Source organism: Athene cunicularia (genome assembly GCF_003259725.1).
Source record: "Athene cunicularia isolate RWA chromosome 4 unlocalized genomic scaffold, athCun1 chr4_part3, whole genome shotgun sequence".
Lineage (NCBI taxonomy): Eukaryota > Metazoa > Chordata > Aves > Strigiformes > Strigidae > Athene > Athene cunicularia.
The window spans coordinates 18,570,221-18,597,410 of NW_020799100.1; the positions used below are offsets into that span (position 1 = coordinate 18,570,221).

Genomic DNA, 27,190 nt, shown 5'->3' on the forward strand with positions numbered 1-27,190 from the left:
AGAGCAAGTAAGTTACAGTCCGATGCAATTTAATGATTTTGGTACTTGGTGTTTTCTCCTAAATAATGTGGACATCTCTGGTTTCTCACCAAATAGAGGTGATGGCAGAAGAAATACAGTGGGGAGGAAAGCTGTTCTGAGCATCCCCATAGATAACTAAGTACCTCAAAGATCTCATCTACATTTTCTGAAAGCAGGCCTGTGGTGATTTACTTAGACACTGACAGGACTTTCCACATCTCGTAAGATGAAGGAGTAGCTGTCTACCTGCCCTTTTTAAACAATGTCATTGGATATTTCACTACTGAGTGCCCCATCTCCTCCAAGTCAGCGTATGGTAGTAGCGAATAAATCAACTGCCTGTGTTGAGCAATACAGCTCCCTCCTGCAGCTCCAGTAGGATGCACACTGACAGGAGGCTTTCTGGGGTTACCTGCTTTCGTACACACTGGGCTGAACTTCCAGGTGATGCTCTACAGCTGAGCTCCCTGCTCCTGTTACCAGTTCCTTCCTCATTTACTGTTCAAGTCCATAATAAGAATGTCGACATATCAGAAGCAAGAAGAAAGAAAAGATTTAACGATGCGAGCCAAAAAAACTAGGCAGATAACATTGATGTCATCGTGGACAAAAAAGGAAAAGATCTTCTTCAAAGCCTTGGTGAATGACTCAGAAAAGATTTCAAGGTAGTAAGGACCTGAAACCTTTGCTATCCCCCAATTTTCCACTCAGCAGCTTTGACATTTGAGTTCTGAAAATACATGGAACAATCTGACAGAGACGAATACAAGTGCCTGTCCTCAGAGATACCACCCCCCAAAGCGACTGGGTTTCTGATTCTGGACAGCTTAAAGGCCTGAAAATACACTGAGTAAACTGTATGGAAACTGTCTGTAGAGTCCTCATTTATTTTAATTAACTCATAAGAGAACTGTAGCTTAGCTCAAATTGAGATTTTTTTATTCATAGAATCATGAGCTGGTCTGGAAAACAGACAGATAAATGAAATTGGTGTATTTTCTGCCTTTGCAATGGTCTCCCCTGCTGAAATCAATAGTATATTCAATGCTCACAACTCTTGATATCCTGCTTTCTTTCCTTATTTTCTATGAGTGACTCTTCAGCTACATCAGCTACTGAATTCCAATGCTCATACGCTACAGCAAAACTAGATCTTGAAAAAAAAGTAATTTTTTAATATACAGAAAGCCTGTCAAATGCACCAAAATCTTACTAGATTAATGGAGTTCTTCCTGTTGGCTAGGTTATTTAAGCACCCCTGCACCACTGCAAAATAAGTCTCTACTTAGATTATAATTAAGTTTACTTACAAACATCTCTTCATTAAACGTCACTCATAAATTTACATTTAAATAATCCCAATAGCCTCACACAGCCACAACATGTGCTGACATACTGGTTTATTCTTCTGTTGCATACTAAAAGGAACAACCAGCGAAAACAATCGCTAGACAGGAAATGGTTAATGCCCATTTCCAATTAATAAATTGCCTTTCCAGAACTGTGCCCTGATTTCTGGATACATCATTTCTTTAGAATGTCAGGAATACCTTACATAATATAATTTAGAAATAGAGCTAAAATGAAATAGCGTGGCTATCCGTAAGGAGCCAAGCTTGTACCTTTTGGCAGCCAGGTACTGTACTAGCTGCTGCTGGAAAGATTAAATGTTTATGAGGCTTTCCACTATCAACTTTATCAAAGTGCAAAAATAAGTGTGTTTTTCTCTTAAATTTCTTAATAAAATACTATTTCATTCTTGGTGATACTCAAATCTGACCCAAACTACTGTCCGCTTGCAGTTGGCTTCTGGCTTGTAAGGCCTCCATTTTGAGAGACAAAATATCAGGTTTTAAGACTGGACTCTTCAGAAACAGTTCAGATAGTTATGTAGGCAATTCTAATTGCATTTTGAATCCCTCACCTTCTACTCTAGTCTGGATTTTTTTTTTTTTTTTTTAAATTTACTCTGTCTTTTGTGTTAGGATTACAATGGAAGTTCCATTAAACAATAGATATACTTGAGGCATCTATAAATTCATTAAGGCACCACATAAAATGGGAATATTTTGAGCACACAGATTCTAAATACTAAATATAACCAGGGTATAAACTAGACTGCATAAGTCTATTTAGGTGACTGGTTTGTATCTAAACTGAAGACACTGAGTCAGAAATAAAGCTTCGCTTCCATTCTGACTTTCACTGATTTTGAATCCTAAAGGCTGAAGCTGTGAGGTAAGTAAAGAGAGCACACCAGGATTTTCTGAAAAATAATTCAGTTCCCATGAACTGTGGGAACAAAATATGCACAGAATTCTTATTAGTTGCTTCAAATATTTAACCATGGTTGTTAATAGTTCTTCCTAACGTAAAATAATCTGTTTGTACCTTAAAAAAAAATAATTTACTTTTGACAGTTTAAGACAAAAGAAAAGCAGACACTATAGTGCAATATATCTCTGTGCTCACTAAGACTGACGTCTAAACTAAGTGACTTAAACCATATGTACCAGAAGCATAGTAGTGAATGTGGTTGGATTATATTTGTTACTGGCAGCTCTTCCCCTGTGTGCAGGAGGCGGACTGGCTCCATCCCTTCCCAGCACAGCAGTGAGGGGAGCAAGGTGAATTACCAGCTCACCTAACAAGACATCTCTGTCAGGGTGCTTGGAGACTTCTCTCTCCAGAAGACTCTTTCTTGCACAGTGAAGGGGAAAGCATGGCTGCAGATTAGGGTACAAAACTGATGAAAAGAACAACAAGTACTGCACATGGTTCTGCTTGCAGTTGCTGGGCATTTAGAGGGAACAAGAATTACATGACTTGATTTACTTTACAAAAACTGATTAGTAAAACCCCCTGTGGATTTCTTAACTATACTGTGGAGGGATATAAGATTAGTGTAGCAATTCCCATCATCAAATATATTTACTGTTAAAATATTGGATTAGTGATGTTGTTATCCACTGTTCCAAGATTATAAAGTGATTCTTTAAAATTCAGCTGAAAAATACTACACTCTATCATTTGTAATTAGATTTCAGTCTGAATGTTTTTGCCTTTCCACAAAAAGTAATTTTGCTTAAAAAGAAAAAAGAGAGGAGGACTGTGCTCTGCACACAAACAAAGAGAAAATAAAACTCTAGATGCAAAAGAGGAAATAAATTATTTTCCTGTTCTGCTTTTGAGGGACAAATGGTTGCACTTGGTCTGTATCTTACTGCTCCTTCTCGTTGTGCTCATTGTTGTGGCAATGCACCACCGTTACACCAGGTGGTAATAAAGCCACGTTGGTTCAAGATGTTGCTTATTTGTTAGACACACATGAATGTGCACTACCTGAGCCTGACAAATCTTAGTCCTTGGATATTTAACCCTCACAGAGAACTCTGAGGAGAGCTATAAAGCTGGAGGGTCAACACTGTCTGGGTTTTCAGTGACAACATGGGCTGTGAAGGAGGAAGAGCACAAAGAAAGGGGAAAAATTAATGTGTTCATTAAAGTAATTATGCTACATTTGGGCCAGGAAAATTAATGCAACTGCACCCTGGCTTTTTAGCCATTATCTTAAGTGATGAGAGCACTTGGGAGTTCTTACATTTAATAAACAAATAAAAAGCTACAGCATTAGTAAGACCACCTTCTCACATGTTATCCTGTAAAACACCTCTAGGAATCAGTTCTATGCAGTATTTCAGATAGACATAGAAAGTGATGTAAGAGTCACCAAAAAAATAAAAGTTTTAAATCAGAAATATTCGGCAACAGAAAAGTGGGAGTTTTGTTGTATCTGCCACACTGGCAAACCTCACTATTTGCCACTACTGCAGTTCTAACCTATATAACCATCTTTTCCCTTGTTTTGGTAAGTCCTTATTCTCTCTCTCGGATTTATCCTCCTAGAAATTTGGAAAAATAAAGCATTCTGTTCTGAACCAGAATCATGATCAATACTATTTCATGTCGCTACTACACAAAATTAGATTTTGAAATAGTGTCAGCAACTTGAAAAATTTAAAATTATCACAGATTACTGATTTTAAGTTGTCCTGTTTCTAACTGACCACAAAAATAGAGATTATAATGTCATTTATAAGTTAAATGTCTAATCAGGCAAAGCAGCAAAGCCTATAACCACAGGAATACATAAGTATTTATCATTGAAATAAAGTTTGCAAACCAATGACAATTCCATTTGGGCAGCTACAACCACACATGTTCCTTATCTGCAAAGGTCTTGTCCCAAATTTATCAGAATGAGTCTCTCAAACTTTATTTCCTAGTTAGTAACATCAGTATCCATTCACTGAGTTTGCAGAAAAAGATTCAAAAATCTGCAAGTTAAGAGGCATGGCCATGAAAAAGAATTCCCATGTTGTCAATGTCATATTGCTCTAGGAACTTATTAAATCACAGCCAAAAAACAGAACCATAAAACCAAGAACAAAAACCTCACCACAGAATAAGAAATAAGCCTGACAAAGCACTGCAGTTCATTTTTTTTGTCTAATTGAACGTTTCTGTTTCAGAATTTTCTGCTACCTGGCTGCTTCTAAGATGAAGCCTTGAACAAATACGTCAAATGAGAGCCATGGCAGTACAGGCGACATAAAGCCTTCCCTCCCTCTGCCCAAAAAGCACCGTTTCTTGTTCCCCCCAGACTATAACCTCTGTGCGAAATTGCCCGACCGCTCACAGGTCCCAGCCTCTCACCTCCTGATATCAGGGGCCAGATGTGGTACTTTCTGCTTCACTGACTCTTTGGCCCTGCACACTCAAACTGTGCTCACAGCTATTCTGTTCGCTCTCTCTGTTGATAAAACACATCCCACAGCAGCTCTCAACATTGAACAGCAGTAAGTAGCCCAAGAAATTATAATAATAATAATAATTTTTTAACAATCACAAAGTAGACAAAAGTAGTGAGTCTCTCCATTTGGGGGTGGAGGTAGGATCAAAAAACTTTAATGTAAACAACACCTTTTTGTAAATAGGAGTTGGTTTTATTCATGGTTCATTCTAGTGGCTTTTAAATATATTTCTCCTCCTTTTAGAGTTGGGAACCATTTGCTTTATGAGCACCATTTGGATCATTTGCCTGTTGCTCATAAAATAGACAAAGCTTTTATCCATGCCATGAATTTTTACTCACTTTATACAAAATATCTAAGGAGGGATTTGCAGGGGCCAGAATTACATCCATGAAAGAATTAACAACTAATTTAATTTTCTGCTACAATAATGGTTCCAGCAGTCTTTGATTTTGTTGATTACATTTCTTCTCTCCATGAAATAAAAAAGCATATAGGTGTTAGCTTCTTTGTATGTGTTTTTTAAACGGCAGATTTTTTTTTCCCCAAAACTAATAGAAATAATAAAAACATTTCACATCTTTTAGTCCATGTGAATAAACCCACTAAATAATGCAGCTTTCAGAAGCGATCAGGTAACACGGTGACGGTCTGTATACTCAGGAAGAACACCGATTCTCATCAACACTGGAACAGTCCAACAGAATATTTCTTTGACAACGCCGCTGGCTGCAGTCACACAAACCACCACTTGCAAAAGCTCACCTCTGACACCCACGTTCATGCGCCAGGGCTCCCCTAAACAGCGATCACGGCATCGAACTGCTTCAACTTCTCTCAACTCAGAAGCCAAGATTGTCTCTTCTCTGCCAACAAACCAAAGCCCAGCCCTAACTCCAAGCTCTCTACCTGCCTGCTCTGCAACACCTGCTGTAAGGCAAGGGAACAGGAGGACCCTGTCAACTCTCCCTTAGTGATCCATCAGCTGTTCAGCACTAACTGCTGGAACGGAACACTTTTCTCAACAGTTTTGTTCCTGCACACAAGGAGTTAGTGTCTATTAGCAACTATGGACCACAGCAAGCTCCTGTGGTCCCACACATAAGCGTTATTGATTGCAGACACAGATCAATGCATGCTTAACTACTGTGATTAGCAGCTGCCTGGATAGAGGCGTTTGGGGGGTTTGGCCATGAAGTAGCTGGAAGCAGTCCGGGCATACGCTGCAACTGGGAGACTTTTATTTAGGCAGGAGGGAAGATCCTGTGTCTTGGAGAGTAACAGTAGAGGGATTTCCCTACAATGCAAAGCTTGCATGTTTACAGATAACTATCTTCTCTCTGTATGTACAGGTGCACAAACATAAATGGCACATATCCGTGACTAGAGTGAAGAATTTACCATTTAAGAGCTACTATACTTTAATCAGCTGTATAGATTGTACCATGAAAGCCTGCACAGTTTGTGTTGCAATAAAAAAAAAGGCAGTCAAGCATGAACAAAGGTAGCAGCAAAAGAGATGTGGGTTTTTTTTTCATTTCTAGTTCTAAATTCCTACACTGTGTTTGCCACATGCTTTTGGAGCAAACATTCCTCTAGAACAAGTCTAAGTTCTAGGATTTCATCAATTTCTAAAAACTAGAGACTAAATAGGAGAATATTTGTTTGGGCAGAGTGCTTACAGCCTGAAAATATGAGGCAGAGAATAGACTACAGCCACACTGCAATTACAGATCAGAGGTTACTACCTCTGCCTGGTTCTCTCCATCTTTCCCAGGAAACTCTCAACCTGGGCATTACAGCTATAGATTCACTGTTGCCTTTAGCAACAGGTGAACCCTGCAAAGCAGAGGGAGGCGTTTCTGTCAGGGAGAGGGACTGTGCCATATGAATTCCAGATGTGGTAGCTGCTGAAGGAAAAATGTCCCCCATCCATAAAAAGCAACAATCTTCCTCTGGGAATTTGCAGAAGCCAGCCTGATTCTCCAGGTTGTTCTTCCCAGCACCCTACTTCATCTCCACCCCACTCCAGTGCCTTCCTCTTGTACAGGCCCTATCCTTGTCCCCGGAACACCAACATCCCATTTCACCCCTTTCTTTCCTTCCCCCCCATCGCCTCCAAAGCCACAGATTTCAGATGTGCAGTACGGTACAACAATACACAGGGAGTAAATAGCAAAAATGGCTCTGAACATGCAAGAAATTTATAACAACTCCTTTATTAAAGTAAGCACACAACTGCCAGGCCAAAATATCCAAACCCACTTTGTGTTAAGGAAGATTGCATATTAATATCCTAATTTCTTTATCTCTCTGAATGATTAAGTTTCACTTTATTTTTGGTTAAACCCTTATGATATGATAGGTTGATCTTTCAAGCATTCCTCTCAGAAAACCAAACTCCCACAAACTTCATTTCTACAGCAGAAGACGCTCACAGTTTCTAGACACACCATGCAGAAAGAAATTTTGTTTTGTAAAATTCTGCAAAGTTTTTTAAGCACATAAGGAACACAAACTGAAGGCAAGATAATCCTGGCATTTCTCCCTTAGAAAAAAATCTGAGACCTAACTAAAAGAACACTACTAATAATACGGGTAGTCAAACACCAAAACAAATCATTCCGACATATGATGTCAAGAACCACAGAGCTACCTTCTGCGGTGTTTCTTTAGAGCCCCAGATTATTTCTATTAAGACTTACAAAAATCACCATTACTGAAAACACAATATTGGAAAAGTTATTCCAGCCTACCTGTGGCTGAGTCCAAGGCTCCAAGGTTGTTTCTTTCAAAGGAGTTTGTGGCCTTCCCACTTCTTTTGTGTGCTTTTAGGAGAGAAAAATATGCATCAGTTATACGTTCAAGCACCCTGTCAGCATCCAGCATTAATTTCCCTTGAGGGAATAAAACAGTCAGGTACAGAATTCATACAAAATAATGGTAATGTAGCATAACCGCATACATTTGGAGTAGACTAGGTCTGATATTTTTGCAGCTAACTTGTTTTTTCTAGAGTTGCTTTAATTTTCAGTGTGTGAAGGTACACACCTTCATCTGTGTGTACAGATTAAAAAAAACTCAGACAAAAATATGACATGATTTGCCAACAGTTTTGCTCAGCAGCAGAATTTCAGAGGGAACTCAACTGTGGCTTCTCTGCTGTTTCCTCCCCAGGCTGTGTTATGTTCAATGGACACCCTGAAAGAGAGACAGACTGCACTGGAACTAACTTAACTGGGTGAATTAAAAGAAATATGGAAAACTTCTTCAAAGTTTGCGTCACCTGTCTCCTAGACTTTCCGTTACCTTGGAATATTTCGAGATTGACCACCCCAAATCAAAAATCTATATAATCAAATAGATTAAAGTAGTCTTCAGTGAAGTGGACTTGCTGACCCTTCACACTTCCTTTTTTAAATATTACCAAAACACCCTGTCATTACTTGTTAATGTCTGCTTCGATAATAAATATGTGAGGTTTTTGGGCACTGGGACTGAGCACTGAGTAGGATGTTGGCTCCTTTTAATTTTCTCCACATGCATTTCCCAGGGAAGGAAGTTTACATATTGCTGCAAAAATACCAACAAGTCTCTTACATTTTCTTTCTCCCTAAATTCTTTCTGTCATAAAATGGAAACAATGACATTCACAAAAAAAGTCCTCTGCTGAAATATGCTACTTAAGTAGTACCAGGATTCTCCTCCTCCCGAAACACAGCCTCTCTAATGTATTACCCTTCGGATGCAGCCTTTAACAATACATAATAAAAATAGTATCTTATCCAGATCTCACATCAGAGTGATCTAAATGCCCATGGAGACTGCAGGGACTGACAAAGAGGGAGAGATATGCCACTGGATTTTCTATCATATGGAGTAAAAATATGGTCACTTAAAAGGAAACATCTTTTTAAATGCAGAATTTGTGGGCAACTTCAGTTAGCATGGAGCATTCACAGGGCTCATTTCAAAAAAACACCTTATTAAATGGCAATTTTGTTTTGGCAGGTTGGATTGCCTGTAATAATAGATTACAGGCAATCATTTTTACCATTTTTGTTATATTTTGGGGTAGCAACGGAACATGATTCATTCTTGAAATAGAACAATAAGTGCGTTTCAAAAGAAAAAAAAGAAATAACCACAGATTTAGTGAATGCTAAACAAAGTTAAAATGAATGCATCTGGAAAGAGAAGGTTGTGTTTTTCATATGTTCAAAAGCAAATGTATTCTACCTTATAATCTTTCTTTAAATGTAATAATCAAGCATCAAAGGGACCCAAACACATAATGAAAATTATTAAACATATCAATTGTGGTGCTAAGATACCATAATAATTCCATATAGGATAGCCTGCCAGGAACTGACATTAAAAATCACACTATTTCTTGAGAAATAGTTTTCCTTGGAATTTCACATCGGCTTTTTATACAACGTTTGTCCAGAGAGTTCTATTTTAGAGCAGAGGGGAAAAGCAAAAAGTAAATGTATGAGTACAGGAAGGGATGCAAAAGTACATTTAGGTGAGACAGTACTTAAAATGTTTGAGTAACACTTGAAAACCATGCTTTAAATCTTAGATATGGCTTCATGAAGACTCAAACACCTCTTAATGCTGAATTACTAGCACTTTGTGTTCTTCATTTACTTCCTACTGTTCCCACTACCCAGCAGCGAAAGAGACTCTTTCACATCTCCAAAGACAAGCACCAGAAAGTAGTAACAAAACACAGCAAGAGTGAAAATAGAGCAAATTCTGGGGCAACTACTAGTCAGTCAGCAGTCTGCATCCTGGAGCAGGATGGAAGAAAGAAAAAAAAAAAACCACAACCAAGCAGTAACTGCTTTCAGCCCCTCTAGGCTTCCCACACACAGTACACATCTTTCCAGCTCTCCTTCGGCTTTTACAATGCCATTTCAGAACTAAAGGAATTAAGCTCTAGAAATTAAAGGCCCTAACACACAGCACAGATCTGGTTTGCCACAGCAAACCTGGAAGCGTTGCATTGCCATTTTTCAGTGTAGAAAAACACCTTTTATGTGAGCTGTGACTACAAGCAAGAGAGCTTCGAATGAACCAGCATTTGTACCGCTAACTAGCAGCGCATTTGGTGCAGCTTCCAACCCAGCGTGCTGCAAAAAAATTATGTGAATACCTGTTCTGCACTACCTGCTACTAGAGCAATTGTTCTTCTAGTGTACAAGCTCCCTACTTACCGCTCGCTGAGATATACACATATTCTTAATGGATCACATAAGCAGCACTTATTCACAAGTTCTCTTTTCTCTTTCTTAAAGAAGAAGAATATGGTAATGATAGACAATCCTCCTGGGAGCTTCCTTCTTCCAGTGCAGATAAAGAAGCTCTTACTAAAAGTGGGAAGTTTTCGAAAGCCTTTATCCTCCCATTTTGCTTGGAGCATCTTCCCACAGCCTTCTGAAGCTTCTACAATTCTTCTAAAGAAACAATAGAATATGCCCACAGTCTTTTGTTTATGTTCCCTCCACTTCCTCAATTTGACATTTAAGTTTCACACATAGAAGAAAATTGTACTCATAATGAGATAAAGATGGAATGATTTCAGCCTGGATATTACATTATGGTTTCAGCAGTGCTATTAAAGCTCCCTTAGCTCTTGTGCACGCACCGATTACAACTTCTCTAGCAGGCAGGCTTGACTTCTGGAATAAATTAGTTTCTTTTCATGTTTGATGAACCACCTGTCACTTCTGTTACAGCCAACTACTGTTCCACAAGCACAGGGCGTTATCTGGACAGCTGATGAAGTTCCTACCATTCATCCACCACCTTCTGAGATCTCCCCCCTCTGCCAGAGTTGAGGGGGACTCATTTTGCTCTAAATCATTACCAGACATCCCACATTGCTGCCCTGATACAGACACTGGGGGGGGGGGAATAAGATAGGAAACCACCTAAGGTGTTGCTGGCTGTGAAGGTTTCCTTGGTCTCCATAACCACTTTTGCCCAATGGGAAACATGATACTGTCAACTGCTCCCCAAGGCCAGGCAGTCTTGTCCATCCACAGAAGGTCCAGTTTTGAGTTATTTTCAGTATGAAGTAAGTTTTAGTTTGCTGAGTCATCATACAGCCAGTCACATCAGTCTTCCACATGACCACCTAGAAACTACCCTGATCAATTATGGTAGCAATCAATAAAGTCCAGCATAATAGCCAGTTAGTAAAAAGACTGTGCACAAAATCCTTTGCTGATATTTGAAATTTTCTATCTAGTTGTAACAGCAAAAGAAAGCTTTAATATTTAATCAAAATAGTTATTAAATAATTTTTGTTCAGGAAAAAATGAAATTCATCATGAATATTTCCTGTTGTTTATTAGGAACAATAAGTTAACAAACATATAATTACCTATGACAGCTTGACAGGTAATATCCAGGCTTCCAAAATCTACCAGAGAAAATAAATTGTAAAATACATTTTAAAGGTTATGAAAGTCATCCTTTTAAGTCAGACTTCATTTTTATCATTAGGATGCTGTACTGGTGGTCCCCACTTTGAAATATGAGGAGGAAATCTCTTGTGCACCTGAGATAGTTCAAATTAATCTTACAACAACCACTTGTGTGCAGAAGATCTGCCTTCTGACTGCATCTTTCCCCCGCACTACTCAGCTCCCGGTGCCTGCACAGGTTAGGCTGATCCATAACAAGACCCTGCTAATTTGCTTGGCCTATTTTCTCCATCAGACACAACCCTTCTCTCTCTGCCCTAAGGTACTAGTCCAGCTGGCTCAGTCTAGGATCCTGCCCTGCCAGTCCCCTCTGTAGTTCAGGCAGGTGGGATGCAGGTGACTGAGGAAAAGGGGTGCCCCATCCCTGCAATGCTGTCCGACAGCCCCCCGCTGAGCTCTCCCTTTTGCCTCTCCCTCTCCGCATGGCACCACACCAGCAGCAAGGAGCTGCCACGTCCCGCTGGACAAGCAGAGAGCACCCTGCTCCTCGGGAGCCGAGGGGCAGGCAGCTGACCGCTCTCTGCCTCTGCCCACCCCAGCTCGACCTGCGCTCCCGGCCACAGCACCCACGGTGTCCCTTTGCTTCCTACAGCCGGGAATGCCAGGCAGCCACCTCTAATCCAAAACACATACTCTAGAAAGGTGGGGAAAGTCCTTCCATTTTTGCTGGAGAGAAGTTAAATTATGTTCAACTGGTTGGGGGTTTTAAAATAATCATAAAAATATCCATGGTTCAAGTTACTAGATATGATTTATTTTTCAATGACTATCACTTCTCCAAACCACAAAAGGAATTTGTTCTGGTCCTCAAACTTTTTATTTGAATACTAACTACTTGATTTGTTCAGCTAGGTGTCATCTCCTTTTTAATCGCATTTCCCTATTGACAGGTTTTGTTGCTTTTCTTCAAAGCAAAAACGGCTTTATAAGAGTTAAAAAGAAAAGAAAAAAGTTACAACATGACAATTTTGGTTTATGTATTTTGATTTCTGGAAAAGCCCTAGAATTATCCAGACGGATACTACCACCAATAATTCTAATGGTTATTGATTGCTGTGAGAAGCAACAGCAGACTGAAATTCAAAAATAATACGATGCATTTTTCTCTGGTGCCTTACAAAATTGCTATGGCAGCATTAAGATTGTCTGACTCAAAGTGTTTCACTCCTGCACTTTACAGGAAAGAAAAAAAAAAAAAAAAAAGGTGCTTTGGGAAGTTGTCTTTCAAGCTAAAATCCTGTTCGGCTTGAAGTAAGATTTAGGAAATAAACAGCAAAAGACATTTTGTAAGTAGTATATTAGCTGTGTTACATTATCGAAGTCTAGTTGGGAGTCTAGTTGGGATTGCACATGTTTATTTGGGGCACCTTTTGTCTTTTCTAGTTATGTTTAAAATATAAAGCCAGAAGCTACATTTTTAGACAAGAACTGCAGACTTCACTATTTTTCTGTCCCACATGATAACCAGGAAATCACATATACTAATTTCACTGTCCAGGCAGAATATCTTTATTATCACACTGAGACAGAGAAACACTGTAAGCCCGAGAAGGAGATAATCTCCACTAACAATGCCTCCTTCTTGCCTCTAAATTGATTTCAGGTAATTGGATTCCTGCGGTCCTCTCCTTCAGCCTAAGAGCCTTCACGTGAAAGGTGAACAGAAGGGTTAATTTAAGTGAAGAATGAATAATTTTCACGCAACAGATTGCTAGAACAAATTATTTTGTTCCACGTTTCCAAGCTTTGTATAAATATGGAAATAAATCTGTATGACATGTAAGTGTATGGGAAAGCCACGGGACAGCTGAAATGAAGATGTTAGTACAGATTCATACAGGAGGGTTTTTGCTTTGTGTTTGAGAAACACAGTAGATCTGCCTTTTGCCAAAGAACAAAAATACAATTTGGAACTCACAGGTATTGGTGAGGAACCCGCAGTCTAGAACCCTGAAATGTGATTTAGGAATGATGGGAACAATTGGCTTTCCACACCAAAGAGCAATCTGGAGCCACTGACACAACTACATTGTTTTGGCTGCAACCACTGCGTGGCTTCATTTCTGAAAGTATCAAAATGCCTTGTGATGTTGCTATACGTCCTCCCAGTGATTCCTTGGCCTCAAAAGCCACAATTTAACCCAGCAAGTCTCTAATGGTTCTGCCAACAGGCAGCTTTTATCTTGCAATTACCTCTTCAAAGATGCAATAAATCACCTAGTGCATATCCCGCCAGCCAGCAATTATAAGGGCATGATTTCCAGAGGTGCAGCACACCCCCAGTCTCCATCATTTACAGCTGTTACACTATTCCTGTAGAAAAATCAGCCCTTCACTTATTTCTTTCTTTTGTTCCAACATATCTGAGTAAAGCGGGTGCCTGGCAGGAGACAGAGGAATGGAAGATAAAGGCAGGGTGTGGGGTGGGGGTTGAATGACTATAGCATACTAGGAAAGCTCAGAGGTTTAACAAAGCCTGACATGAGATTTGCCAGATGGTTCTGTACCGGATTGTAAAACTTTAAACTAATCTTCATTTAAGAGTTTTAAGGGCTGTATCCCTCTTATAAAGCCTCTTGCTCTTTTGCCTGGTTGATTCTGGTAAATTATAGATCAGACTTTAGAAAACTGCTTCCATGGAAGCGGCTCCTTAAATCTCAGCTAAACTAAGCAAGAAGATTACATGTTATTATGATGTAGCACAGCAGGATTTTTGTACAGCAAACATAATGATGTAGAGAAGGATAAAACTATCATTCTGTGCAAGGAGGTCATCCATAGAAGAACAATGCTTTTCATACAGGTAGCAAAATCCATACATAGATGGTGAATCTTCACGTGGTAAATTCTTTATCTTGATGGCTCTGTAAAGAAACCCAACCCTAAGCAAAACCCACATCCGTATTTCAGGATTCAATGATCAGGTATCTTACAGGAAAGGATATGTCATTTGGGAGAAATTGTTTGAAATATTACTAGAGTATCTACTTCAAGGGCAATTTTAGGCTAAATGCATCCTCTTGTTTTATGCAAGAAAAAAAGATTCTCGTGAATCTCTAGTGATCTGCCAGATACTGTAGTATTAAAAATTAAAATGCTTACTACTCTTACAAATGCATATATATGCACTCTTAATTGTAAACTCAAGTAGAGGTCACATGAAAAAGCACACAGGAAAGTCAGTATACTAAGGTGTAGAAATTCTTCCCACCTGCTGTCAACTATTTGTAATCTTACATGGTATCTTCAGAGTTGAAATTATAATAGAGGAATTTATAGATTTCAGACACTAAATGATGACAAAAGTGAAGTGGGAACAACAAAGAATAAAACCAAGCACTTGGTAACTAGCAATAGCAAAATTTCAAAAATCAAGAGACTGAGACCACCAAGTTCTAAGACTTAATATAGTCATTTGACACAAAAAATGTGGCTATCAATCTTTTGAACAGGTGATACAAACGTTTAAGGCTGTTCAGCTTTGAGTCAGCAGCCTATTGAATTTGTTCTAATTTTCTTTTTCTGTACATGATTTTGAATGCAATGTAGTAATGTCAAATGACCTCCCCCTTCTCTCTCTTTTTAATTGAAACATTATTTCCTGCACATGAAAGCTTTTGACTTAAAAGCAATCAGGTGTGATATTCATAGCTCTGGTCTTTTCAAAATGTCATGCACAGGAATTATACGGATTTATCCTAAAGCTCTCTGTGAGAATATCAGCATTTTGGAATGCCTAAGAAAATGCCTATCTACGAGAATATGCTATTGAAGGCTTTGGTGCACAAATTATTTTATTACATTTAAGTAACAATCAGATACTGTGTTACATTTCTGTTTTATCTTGCACATCATTGCTAACATACTTTAATGAGTTTCCCAAATTTCAGAAATGACAAAAAGTTCATAATCAATGCATAGTTGGATTTCTTCTGATATAAGAACAGAGGCATTCCAACAAATTCAGATAATCCTAAAGGAGCAAAATTACTTTAAATTTTGATAAACATAGGACTTTTTTTTCAGTTTGTATATGTAAAAATCTTAGTGGTAATAGCTGATAAAATATGCTCACACTACATGTTCTGACTTGAAAGTATTTGCATATATAAAACTAATGTGACATTATATGCTAAGGTATTCTTACATCAAGTGAAAGAGGAAAAAAAAGAGAACATAATATCAAACAACTTGTTTTAGTTGCCTGAGCTCTACTCAGCTTTTAAAGAATGAATATAAATGTACACAAATCCGTTTTGTGACTCGGATATAAAGCATCATGTTAAAAATGTAGTACATGGTAGCAAAACTACGAATTTTTATATTCCTGCATATTTTCTCCGGAGTTGTTAAAAGTCACATTTCTTGTTATATCCCTTCATAAAACCAGTTTCTCTTTCTGTAGGTTATTCAGGAAAAATAGCATAGCCTCTGCCAGTATCCACTTTGTCCAAAAGGGTTTTTTTTCTAGGGCTCATCATCTTCTTGCTCTATGGTGTGACTAAGTTACACTTTATAGTAATCCAGATTCTTATAATGAACATTTGCAATTTAAATTGCTCTGTCTCTCTGAACATTAAGTCTGAATTGGATAAAGATGTTAAAAGCTAAGGCTTCCTCGTTTTTTTACTTTACCAATCAAGCAAACTAAAATTACATTATGGTATTCAGCCAGGTGTAGCCTGGACCCGGCTGGTGGAGAAAGGCCTGAACAGGAATCTCACACGCTGATTACAGCCAGGAGAGAATGGCTGACAAACCCCTGTACTTTAAGCTTTGAAGTGTGGCACAACTAAGGCAAACGTGACACCTTAAATTAGATTTTTCCAGAAAGTTGATAAATAGGCTTACTTATAAAGAGCAGCAAGACTAATCTGCAATTCTCCTGACATTAGAGACAACATGATCTATACAAGCCTTGTTGGATCATCAGCTCTTTTCATTTGATGTCACCCTATTTATATTCCTTATCCCCAGATGTTACTATTTGTCTTATAAAGTATGTTTGATTTTTCTAGTGCATATTGTAGTTCTTGGTATATGAAGTAAAATAAAGTCAGATTGTTCTTCAGGTGGCAAGAGTATGTCCACAACAGGCACTCATACCATAAATAATCGCTCAAGAGATAAAGTAGTATGCTTGGAAATAACTTTTTTTCTTATCAAGTCTCCAAGTCAATTATTCATCATGTATACTAACCTATGGCACAAAATTCAGACTGAATGCAGAGTAACTTGCAAAATAAGGAAGAATGGGGAAACGCGTAAGAGGCTCCAAGGGTGAGTACAGGTAGGAGTAGCTCCATCTACTCTACGGCAGGTCAGTGCAAGGGAGATCCATTGCCTTGCTTAAACCAGGAATGTCTGTGGGCTATATCAGTACAACTTGTGAAAAATAGTATTAGTCTTTTTATAAGCATAGACATATGTTACCACATACTCCTATCATTTACACGTGGTCAGGACAGAGACTGAAATCTCATTATAATAGTAAAATCCATTTAAAAGCTGTATTGCAGTCTTGCCAGTGAAAAGAAACTGGTGATGTCTGCCTCTCTGCAAGCTTCTTCCCTTCCCTTGGGCAACTCTTCATATCAGCTTTCTATCAATAAAACCAGTATGAAAATACTTACTTGTTCCAATGGGAGACTGCTATCCATGGACGTCCACAGAGTCCCATCACATTTCTACTAATACTCATGTTATGCCAACCCCATCTTCACTCTATGTCAGGAATTCCTTCTAAAAAGTTGGAAGAAAAATCCTACTTTGATATCATACATATGGCTGTGCTAGCAGGGATCGTGTCAAGAGAATAGTAATTCTATTTCAGGAAGAATTATAAATTATTTTTTTTTCAACTAAACATAATAATAACATTATGAAGTTACTTCTCTTACTGCCCTCTATAAATCTGTCTGCTCTGCTGCCTTGCTGGAAGGAGGGAACCTACAACTTAGCAGAAACTTCAGCAGGGTGGGGATATCACCTAGGGAGGCTGCACTGAAGCATGAGATTGTGGAAGTCCGGAGCACTAAGGACAAGGTACCCCAGTGCCAACATTTCAGGGATGCTTCACCACCTCCATACGTACAGTACGTTGGCGTGCTTGGGACATGGTGGCAGGAGTGGAAATCAGGCAGGCTCAGAAGCATTCTCAGTCGTTTTGAGTTTTTAAGGTGTTTTTTTGTTTGGTAGGTTTTTGTTTGTTTGGGGTTTGTGTTTGGGGAGGAGTTTTTTTTTGTTTGGGTTTGGGTTTTTTTGTGTGGGTTTTTTTTGTTTGTTTTTGTGTTGTGTGGTTTTTTTTTGTTTTTTTTTTTTTTTTTTTTTACACACATAAGTACAAGTAACAGGCCCACACAGGAGATTCAGAGAAGTTCCCATAACACAGATGTGCTCGTATTATTGTCTAGACATCATTACAAGATTCTTTGGCTCAGATATTTGAATGGCTTTAAAACGTAAGTACTTAATACAAGTATTACATCTGGTGCATCTGTTATCTTGCCCCTGCTCTGATCAGAAATTTGCTCGGAGTACAGGCATGCAGCAGAGGCAGAGTTCATCTACTCCTGTCATACCCAGCACCAAGTGTGGCGATGACACTGCAGTGGTGTGATCGGCGCAGATTAGCGATCCTCAGGGATTACACAGCCTGTGCTGAAGCCCATGTTACTGCAAAATTGTATTAGTACTGTAACTGAAGACACCTAAAGTTTAGAAGGTAAAATAGTGAACATAAGAAATAAACCCCACACTCTCCGCAGATTTAAGGGCATTAAGAATGCAAAGGGACCAGGGGAGATTGGAGTTTTTTTAATAATTGGGCAAGGCAGGAGGAGTATTTCTGAAGTACAGGAGAACGCTGACAAGCTGGTGTTACAGTGGTGTTAAGGATGTCTAAACTTAATCCTGCAAGGTGTCTTCACTTAGATAAAATCAGTTTCTGACCATCTTCTAGCCACCATATTGTACCTAAATCCAAGTACATTCTCACCTTCTATTTTAAAGCTTATTCTAATCCTGACACAGTTTCTCAAATATGTGTCATAGAATCATGGAATAGTTTGGGTGGGAAGGGACCTTAAAGATCATTTAGTCCCAACCCCCCTGCCACGGGCAGGGACACCTTCCACTAGCCCAGGTTGCCCAAAGCCCCGTCCAATCTGGCCTTGAACCCTTCCAGGGAGGGGGCAGCCACAGCTGCTCTGGGCAACCTGGGCCAGGGCCTCAGCACCCTCACAGGGAAGAATTTCTTCCTTACAGCTAATCTAAATCTGTCCTCTGTCATTTTTACCCCTCATCCTATCCCTACACCCCTGATCAGAGTCCCTCCCCAGCTTTCCTGTAGCCTTTCAGTCCTGTGAGGCCGCTCTAAGCTTTCCCTGGAGCCTTCTCTTCTCCAGCTGAACCCCCCCCAGCTCTCTCAGCCTGTCCTCACAGGGGGGTGCTCCAGCCCCCTGAGCATCTTCATGGCCTCCTCTGGACCCGCCTGAGCAGGTTCGTGTCCTTCTGATGTTGGGGGCCCCAGAGCTGGACATGACACTGCGGGGGGTGGGTGTCTCATGAGAGTGGAGTAGAGGGGAAGAATCCCCTCCCTCAATTCCTGACACTTTCCATGTTTTCAATTTTATTTTCTGTTATTCATGAATTATTCAGTGAGAGATTGTTTTTCCCCCTTGGGCAGGGTGGGAGAAGGAGAAAAAAAGAAACCCCAGAACATAGTATCTGAAATCTAATCTTCCATAAATATATTACAAAATTAGTTTCTGCAAGTCCACTTCCACTAATAATGCCTGCAGTGGCAAACATTTCAAGCACAGTCCTTCTGTTTTATAAAAACAATAATGAACCGATATTAGTATCTTTTCTCTGAAAGTGTAATTTTCCTCATTTTAAAAAATACAAACTAAAGAGCAGAGTCACACATAGTAATTTTTTAAGAAAGAGAATTTTTATTCCTAATGCCAAGATGAAAAAAAAAAAATGCCCTCTCTTTAAAAAGATTGGGAAGAAAACTACTGTCATAAAGCAATACATTAGAACACTGGAAGTAGATCCCATAATAGAGAAGATTAGCATTTGGAAGACACCTTTCCAAACAGATGCATATTCACACACACGTTCTCTTGGTCTCTGATTTCCAGAGCTAGTCCAGAATTCAAATATTTCAGGTGTGCTACATGAAAATGTATTTGATTTTTGTTATGCATTTTTATAAACCAGACTCTTATGTCGTAGAGGATACTCTTATTAAGCAATGCACTGTAGAAATCAAGCTTTTTTCGAAATCACTGCAAAAAATTCTTTTTCTACATCTGACTTCCCAGCAGTACATTACAGATACAGGGCACACGAAACCTTAGGGAATGAGTTAGTTGATGTGATACCTTGAGTTACAGTCTCCGGCCCTAGACAGCTGAATATGTAACTCCTGGAACTTCAGCAAAAATGTTAGCAAAGGATTTTTACTGTTGAATCCAAAACATGGCAACGTGTACACATACCTGGTCTGGTTTACTTCTAGCTAGTTTGAACACCCAAAAAAAAGAAATAGTGAATACATGATAGCACAGACTTCAGAGACAGCTTACAAAGAAATACAGGAAGCTTTACAAGACTTAGAAATCTATTTTTCCACTAAAACTACATGTTGCTAGAAAAAAGCCAAAACCTGGAATTTCTAATGTCAGGTAGATAAGGTCATAGATACAAACTTACAATGATCAATTTAAACATCTTTTTTTATTTATTTTGTAGAAAAAAATAAAACCTAGTGGAGTGGATTAAGGGAAACAACATTGAAGGAGCTACACTTCTGTACAGAGAGCTCTTACGCATGTTAAGGAAAATGGCAGTTTGTTTATCAGGCGGATTGCTTTAATTCTTCCTGATGATGTACTCCAGGAATAATTTGAGCTTTTAAAAATAATTAATGAGATAAAAATCATTGAAGCATCATTCTGATGGAAGTTGAGGGGTTTTCATATCTCACTTAACATAAGAGATTTGCAAATAAACATTTGGAGCGTGTGAAAAGCAATGGCAAAACCACAAAAAATGGCCATCACTGAATTTCTAAACTATTTACACTGAATTGCTACTTGTCTTAGATTAAGCACACTTTCAGTGAAATTATATATGGCAGTGAAATCATACACAGTAGCCACTTTCATTAATGTATTATAAAGTGCATTATTCTGTCCATGTGCCATAGATTGGGAATAATTTCACTTATAAACTTTGTGATAGTTTTCTAAAGGGTTATTCAAGTGTTCCATGATCTTCTCTAATACCTACAATTTATGTATTCAATAAAAAATACATTATGTTATCTCAGGATTATTGCACTGAATCTGCTGATATAAATTCAAAATCTTAAGGAATAAGAAATACTCACAGTTTACATGACAGTGGCACTTAGACCTTTTCACAGAATCATCGAGGTTGGAAAAGCCCTTGAAACCCCTCCAGCCCAACCATGACCCTCCCCCTGACCGTTCCCAACTCCCCCAGATCCCTCAGCGCTGGCTCAGCCCGACTCTTCAACCCCTCCAGGGATCCCGGGGACTCCCCCCTGCCCTGGGCAGCCCATTCCAACGCCCAACAGCCCCTTCTGCACAGAAATCCTTCCTCAGAGCCAGCCTGACCCTGCCCTGGGCAGCTTTAGGCCATTCCCTCTTGTCCTATTGCTTGTTCCTTGGTGCAAGAGACTCACCCCCAGCTCTCCAAAACCTTCTTTCAGGGAGCTGTAGAAGGCGATGAGGTCTCAGCATCCTCTTCTCCAGACTGAACCCCCCCAGTTCCCTCAGCCGCTCCCCAGCAGACCTGTGCTCCAGACCCTGCCCCAGCTCCGTTGCCCTTCTCTGGCCACGCTTGAGTCTTTCAATGGCCTTTTTGGGGTGAGGGGCCCAAAACTGAACACAGGAATTGAGGTGTGGCCTCACCAGTGCTGAGTACAGGGGTAAGATCACTTCCCTGTCCCTGCTGGCCACGCTATTTCTGATACAAGCCAGGATGCCTTTGGCCTTCTTGGCCACCTGGGCACACTGCTGGCTCCTGTTCAGCCAGCTGTCAATCAACAGCCCCAGGTCCCCCTAACTTTTCAGATTATGTTCTTACAGCTCATGAAGTATTATTGAAACAAAAGATCTGAACTCACCCAAACAACATTTATGGGGAAATACTAGTCTAAGGCTCACTATAAACAGCACCCCACATACCCCAGATTAACAAGAAATAGCCAGGGTCAGTATTCTGTTTTTACACTTAATTTGTTTTTCTAAATGCACGTATAGGTTAATGTTATGTATGAATTGCAACTTTATCAACACGACAAACTGAAGAAAATTTATTTCATGATCTCTTTCTGAAGTAGGGAAATGGAAATCACTTTGTCCCACCATCCTTTAAATATTCTTGCCACTCTGTTTGTAACAAATAAAGATAAAATGTCATTATTACAAGAATGTAAAGCTGTTATGATCTATCTATACATGTATAAAGCCTCAACATTCAAAGGTATAAATAGTATTTTTTTTCTTTACTATTCCAGACTTATCTCAAAGGGAACAGTTGGAAAGAAAGAAGAGGCCGCGTAAAACTTGTTGACTGAACCAAATGGAATTTTCTAGGTAATCACATGCAGTACAGATAGGCTGGCTATACAAACGCACTAGCTTTTCTTCTCTTTCCTTCTTTACGTAGCTGAGCACATACACTGCTGTTCAATATTAGTGAAGTGGAACTCAAAAAGCAAACATCATAAACTTTTCATGTCCTTCAAAATTTCTATGTTCAATTCTGATGCAGCAGTGTACCTGGCACAAGCATACTTGGCAAGATTTATATCGGCCAGCCCAAGGAACCTATGCTGACAACATCCTAAAACAATCATTCCATTCTGTTTCTTTAGCAAACAAGAAGTTGGAATAAAAATGAAAATGAGAAGAACAGAAATGTCACTGCTGTTCAGTCACTGAGTGCTAAGAGACCCTGCTGATTAAGATAATAACTGAAAAGCCCAAAAAGACAAACCTTTTGAAACAGGGAATGAAAAGATATTTGTTCTTCTTTGTAGACATACACTGATTATACTAAGAAAATTTAACCACTGCAAATATAAAAATCACAGCTAAAATAATTAATAGAAATGACATACAAAGAGAATGACATAAAAGACTTCCCTTAAAACCAGCTGCTTTTGATACATAGCAAAATAAGCATGTGTCACACAACTGATGTTAGACAAAAGATGTATCAACAGGGATGGAGGAAGACTTCTGGAAAGCTGAAGATCAAATAAAAAATGAAAATCTATTTTCTGTGTTAAATATGTATGATAAATATAAAGTTTAAGACAACAGACCTAATCCTGCATTGTCCTGAATCCTGAGAGTTAGGAATTTTACATAACCTTGCATCTCTGTTTCATGGAAATTTTTAAAGAACTATGTCACATCAGTGAATTTTTAGATTCTTTTTAAACATCTTAAAAAGGCCAATTGCAATAAATAGAAGACAGCAAAGTGTCATGACATATTATACTTCTATTCTTAACACATCAATGAATCACACTAAAGATTTAAATTACTTGTCCCTCCCCTATTACCCATCACACAAAGAAGCTAAGATCACACTTCACTAGATTAAATACCAATAATACAAAATTCATATTTAAACCTCCCTTCAGACTATACTTGTAAACGAATGAAGTATTATAAAGTCACAGGATCTATAGAAAAAATCCACCGTGGAAATAATTTTTCTACTTTTCTATTTAGATTTTTTTCCTATATTTACTCGTTTTAGAAAAATATTCTACTGTAGCATAAGATATAACAGATTCACTTTAGGGAAACCAGTTTGTTTCAAAAAAAATTAGCATAGAAGAATCTAATCATAAAAGGCTAAAATGGCTATAAAGAAATTACACAGCTCAAGTAAACTCTTAAATAGTTATCATCTTACAAAAGTTTAATATTATATCTCAACCAGAAATCAGATTCACTTTAAAAACCTGTAACACATCTCTTCTAGAAACATTCTGGGATTTGATTTTTTTCCCCCCTTTCTATTTCTAAGTTCTTATGAAGTTATCTCTAGTTTATAAAATTTCTTTGAGCAATTTTCTGCCAACAATTGGCTTCTTTAATTTACCTCTATCATAAATTCCCAAGCACAAGAGTAGATTCTTTGCTGCTTTGAGATCTGCATTTAATTCCACAGTCCTTCCTTTCATTTCAGAAACACCCGCCTTTATCTTCATCATTTTACTTTGGGGCATCATTTAACTTAGTCCTCCCTAGCCAGAAGTCCTAGCAGACCCTCCCACAAACTTCTCACTTCAGTAAATTGATTTGCTGTCTCCTCTAACTATCCTTCACAACAAATCAATCCTTTGACTCCTCCAACTTTTCTGAAGGTTTACCTCTTGACTACAAGAGGAAAGTTATAATCATCCTTCTTCTCCCCTTTTTTTTTTTTTTTATTTCTCTGTGGCAGTGGAGACAGATTCATCATCTTATGTTAAGCATTTGCCATCACAACCGGGTTCAGACAGAGTCATGGACAAGTCAGTGCTCCCAGTCTCGCTGCCATCACTTCATGAGAGCTGGAAGATGTCGGGAACACCGTGAATATGCTGCCCCACACAAAGGAGTTACTTAAGCCGGTAGAGCTTCTCCACCCTCACACACACACCCCAACATGCACCACAGTTAGAACTTCTCTTAAGATAACGCCTTTCGGCCTTACAGTGGCGGAATACTCCTTTCCATTTGCCTCACTGTTACTGAGAGTAACAGAAAAAAGTATCAGGGAATACAAATAAACAAATTGGTCAGGATCTAGGACTTGATCTTAATGGCCATGCCAAGACTACTGTTAAGAAGCTCTACTGAGAGTGACTGTTGTGCCTCAACAATCCAGAGCATAATTAAAGACTGAGCTGTTCTGGAGCAAGTCAGTAACTTCACTAGACAGTTTTGTACCTTGGAAAGACTACCACATCGTTAGGTCCGAGAAGCAGGAAGAAAATGGATACAGATAAGGTAAACATACCCCTCCTACAGAAATATTACAGTGATTGGCATTGTTAATCCTAGAAAAAAATGGAAATAATGACATAAGATAATACATGTACTGACACACAGAGGTGTATTTGTAGGTCAAGTAAATTATATGACACTGCTCACAAAATTCTAGTTCAAAAACTGGTAGGAATCAATATGTTGGTTTTTAAAGGAACTAAAAAAATATTTTGCAGGCTGTATGGTTGGAGTGCTGAGCACATCATGGATTTCACAACATGGCATTAAAGAGTAACAATATTCAGAGCTATAATAATTAAGACAAAATAGACACGATCTCCAGAGATCAGTGCAGAACCTTATTTTCCAGCACCTTTAAGCTATTCTAAGCTGTGGGAGTGAGATCTTTATAAGTGATAATTCCACCCTATGGCACTTCTAACACATTTTTCATAAACAACTCACATTTGCCCGTGTTAGTTCTGGTGTACTTTACAGTTTTAGCAACACAGTGTTTCTTGTTTCTGCAGATTTGCATTTGTCCGCACATGTTTGATGTAAGCTGGCAAACCATAGCTTGTCTCCGGAGTGAAACAACCCCCTGAACAACACGAGATCTCCTGCAGACAAGCAGGCTATGCCAAGATGTCACTGTGTGTGCTCCAGTGACTTAATTTCAGTAACTGAAAGTCAGAGCTCTGAGGACATGACTTTCCTGGCGTAGGCAGGGTACAACACAGCATTTCATGGTTCTCATCACAACCCACGTCCAAGCCGCTATGGATGGCATGACCACAGCACCAGCAAAACCTGCAGAATCACTGAATCATTCAACAGTTACCATTTCAGTAAGTTACACAGTGTGGTGAACTGTTTCAGCAATAATAAAAATAGTTCATGGAAGAAACCACTAGGTAGTAATAGGAGATCTATTGTCCTGCATTTGCTAGAGCACGCTGTGATAGTCAGCTTCCAATCCTCTGTGTTAATACAGGAAAATTAGTTTCTGACTCTCAGAGAAATCCAAACAACAAATTTTATGAGAAAAAGCTGTAAGTTGTAGACGTTAACATGGAGAACTAAAAATAATAAAATATAATTTATTTCTGCACATTTAAAATATTTAAAAAAATAATTAAATGTGCCAGGGCATTAAGGTCAACTCCCTAATGCACAGTATGCTTTCACTAGGATAAAAAGCTTTTATGGTTTCCCGAGGCTCAGCATGTTCTTTTCTGCTTTTAGATGTCAACAGGATCATCCTAACCATGCCCTTAGCATTCATAAATCGTCCACTTCATTATCAGCCAGTGCCGATCGGCTGTGCAAGTAAATCTAGAGAAGTTAACTACCAAACACAACATCCCTGGCGCAGCACACTGTACTTAATTTGAAACATATTTCTGAGATTGCCCTCTGTGCCAAACGTGCGGAGGAGATCACCTCACTGAGAGGTGCAACAAATACAAGTTGTTATGAATGCAGCACTGACCAAAAAAAATGCAAGCACCTTGGCCTTGTCAACCCAATGTTAAAAGTTACAGCCAAGTTCATCAAAATCATTAACTGCTACATAGCACGGGGGAAAAAAAGGCAATACCGGGAAAGGGCTCACATGGAGCACTGCGTGCCAGCTGCCCTCTACAACTGCTACCACAGAGATGGAGGAAAGTTCCAATTAATGTATTTACACTCTATTAATAATCCCAACCCCAATCCTTGTTACTGGAGATAAAATTGATTACATGTGTCCAGAGATTCTTGCAAAGCTGAAAGCTTTTCTCATTGTATATGACTTTGTGAAAGGGATAGAACAGATCCAACTGCAGTTCACAGTCATTCTCATTTCCAGAGGAGGTTTCTCCAACGCAACCAGTCTATGGCTTCCTCCATCCCTCTTTTGCTTCTTTGGTTCTGATTTGCCAATCTAGAGGTTTGTTGGAGTTTGTAGGTTAAATATATATATATGTGCAGAGACATATTTAGGTTTCTTTCATGTCAAGATGACTAGTCATTTACAGTTATCAACCCTTGAGAAAAAGTCACATGTGAGGAAAAGTCTTCTGGAATTTGATTTTTAAACCCTTTTTAGTAAGGCTGTATAAAGGTTTTCTTGTTTGTCTGTAAGATTCCTCCCAATCTAAAGCAATACTATGAAATCCCATACATGCCCATTTGTATGGAACTCACACTGTGGTATCTGGCAGCACGACAACCACATTTTATAGAAGTTGTCACCAAGAGACTTGTTCTGGCCAGAATAAATGTGCATACCACAAACTGGTATGTGCAGCAGTGTCCCACCAGTATGAAATGGATGCTTTGTCCACGTTCCATAACAGTCACGGTCAGAAACTGAAAATACTATCAACATAACTGAAATTCTTTGAAATTCCCTAGTCTACTGATTTGTTTATGTTGGAATCAAACCAAAACTCTCTGCTCAGATCTACCTTCCCGAGGAACTCTCAAAGCTCATCTTTTGTGCCTGGTATCTTTATGAAGAACAAAACAGTCAGAGATGTCTGTGCTACTATTTATATTACATTAGTTGTTACTGGGTTTTGGCATACCCAGTATTAATAGCAATTAAAAGAGTATGGTTATTTTTCTACAGGACATAATACAGACAGCATATCAATTTGCAAGTATTTAATAAAATTGTATATTTAGTTTTAGTATATGAATAAAACCATTAATAATTAAAATTTATCTTTTGTACTCTTCAGATACATACATACTTACCAACAGAACTTAAATAATCAGTGCAGTATTTTTTAAAGGTAAATAAGCCAATTAAAAGACTTTACTGAAGTACTTAAGCATA

At 38.8% G+C, this 27,190-nt stretch overlaps 1 protein-coding gene across 2 annotated transcripts in view; it reads right to left on the reverse strand.

Moving 5' to 3' along the window:
- The window catches only part of PCDH11X (protocadherin 11 X-linked), a 507,269-nt gene that overhangs the window by 252,958 nt on the left and 227,121 nt on the right, over positions 1 to 27,190 (reverse strand). For both annotated transcript variants that reach the window (XM_026848512.1, XM_026848511.1), the window contains one exon: positions 7,592 to 7,663. In XM_026848512.1, the coding sequence (XP_026704313.1) occupies positions 7,592 to 7,663 (72 nt within the window). The remainder of the gene's footprint in view (positions 1 to 7,591; positions 7,664 to 27,190) is intronic.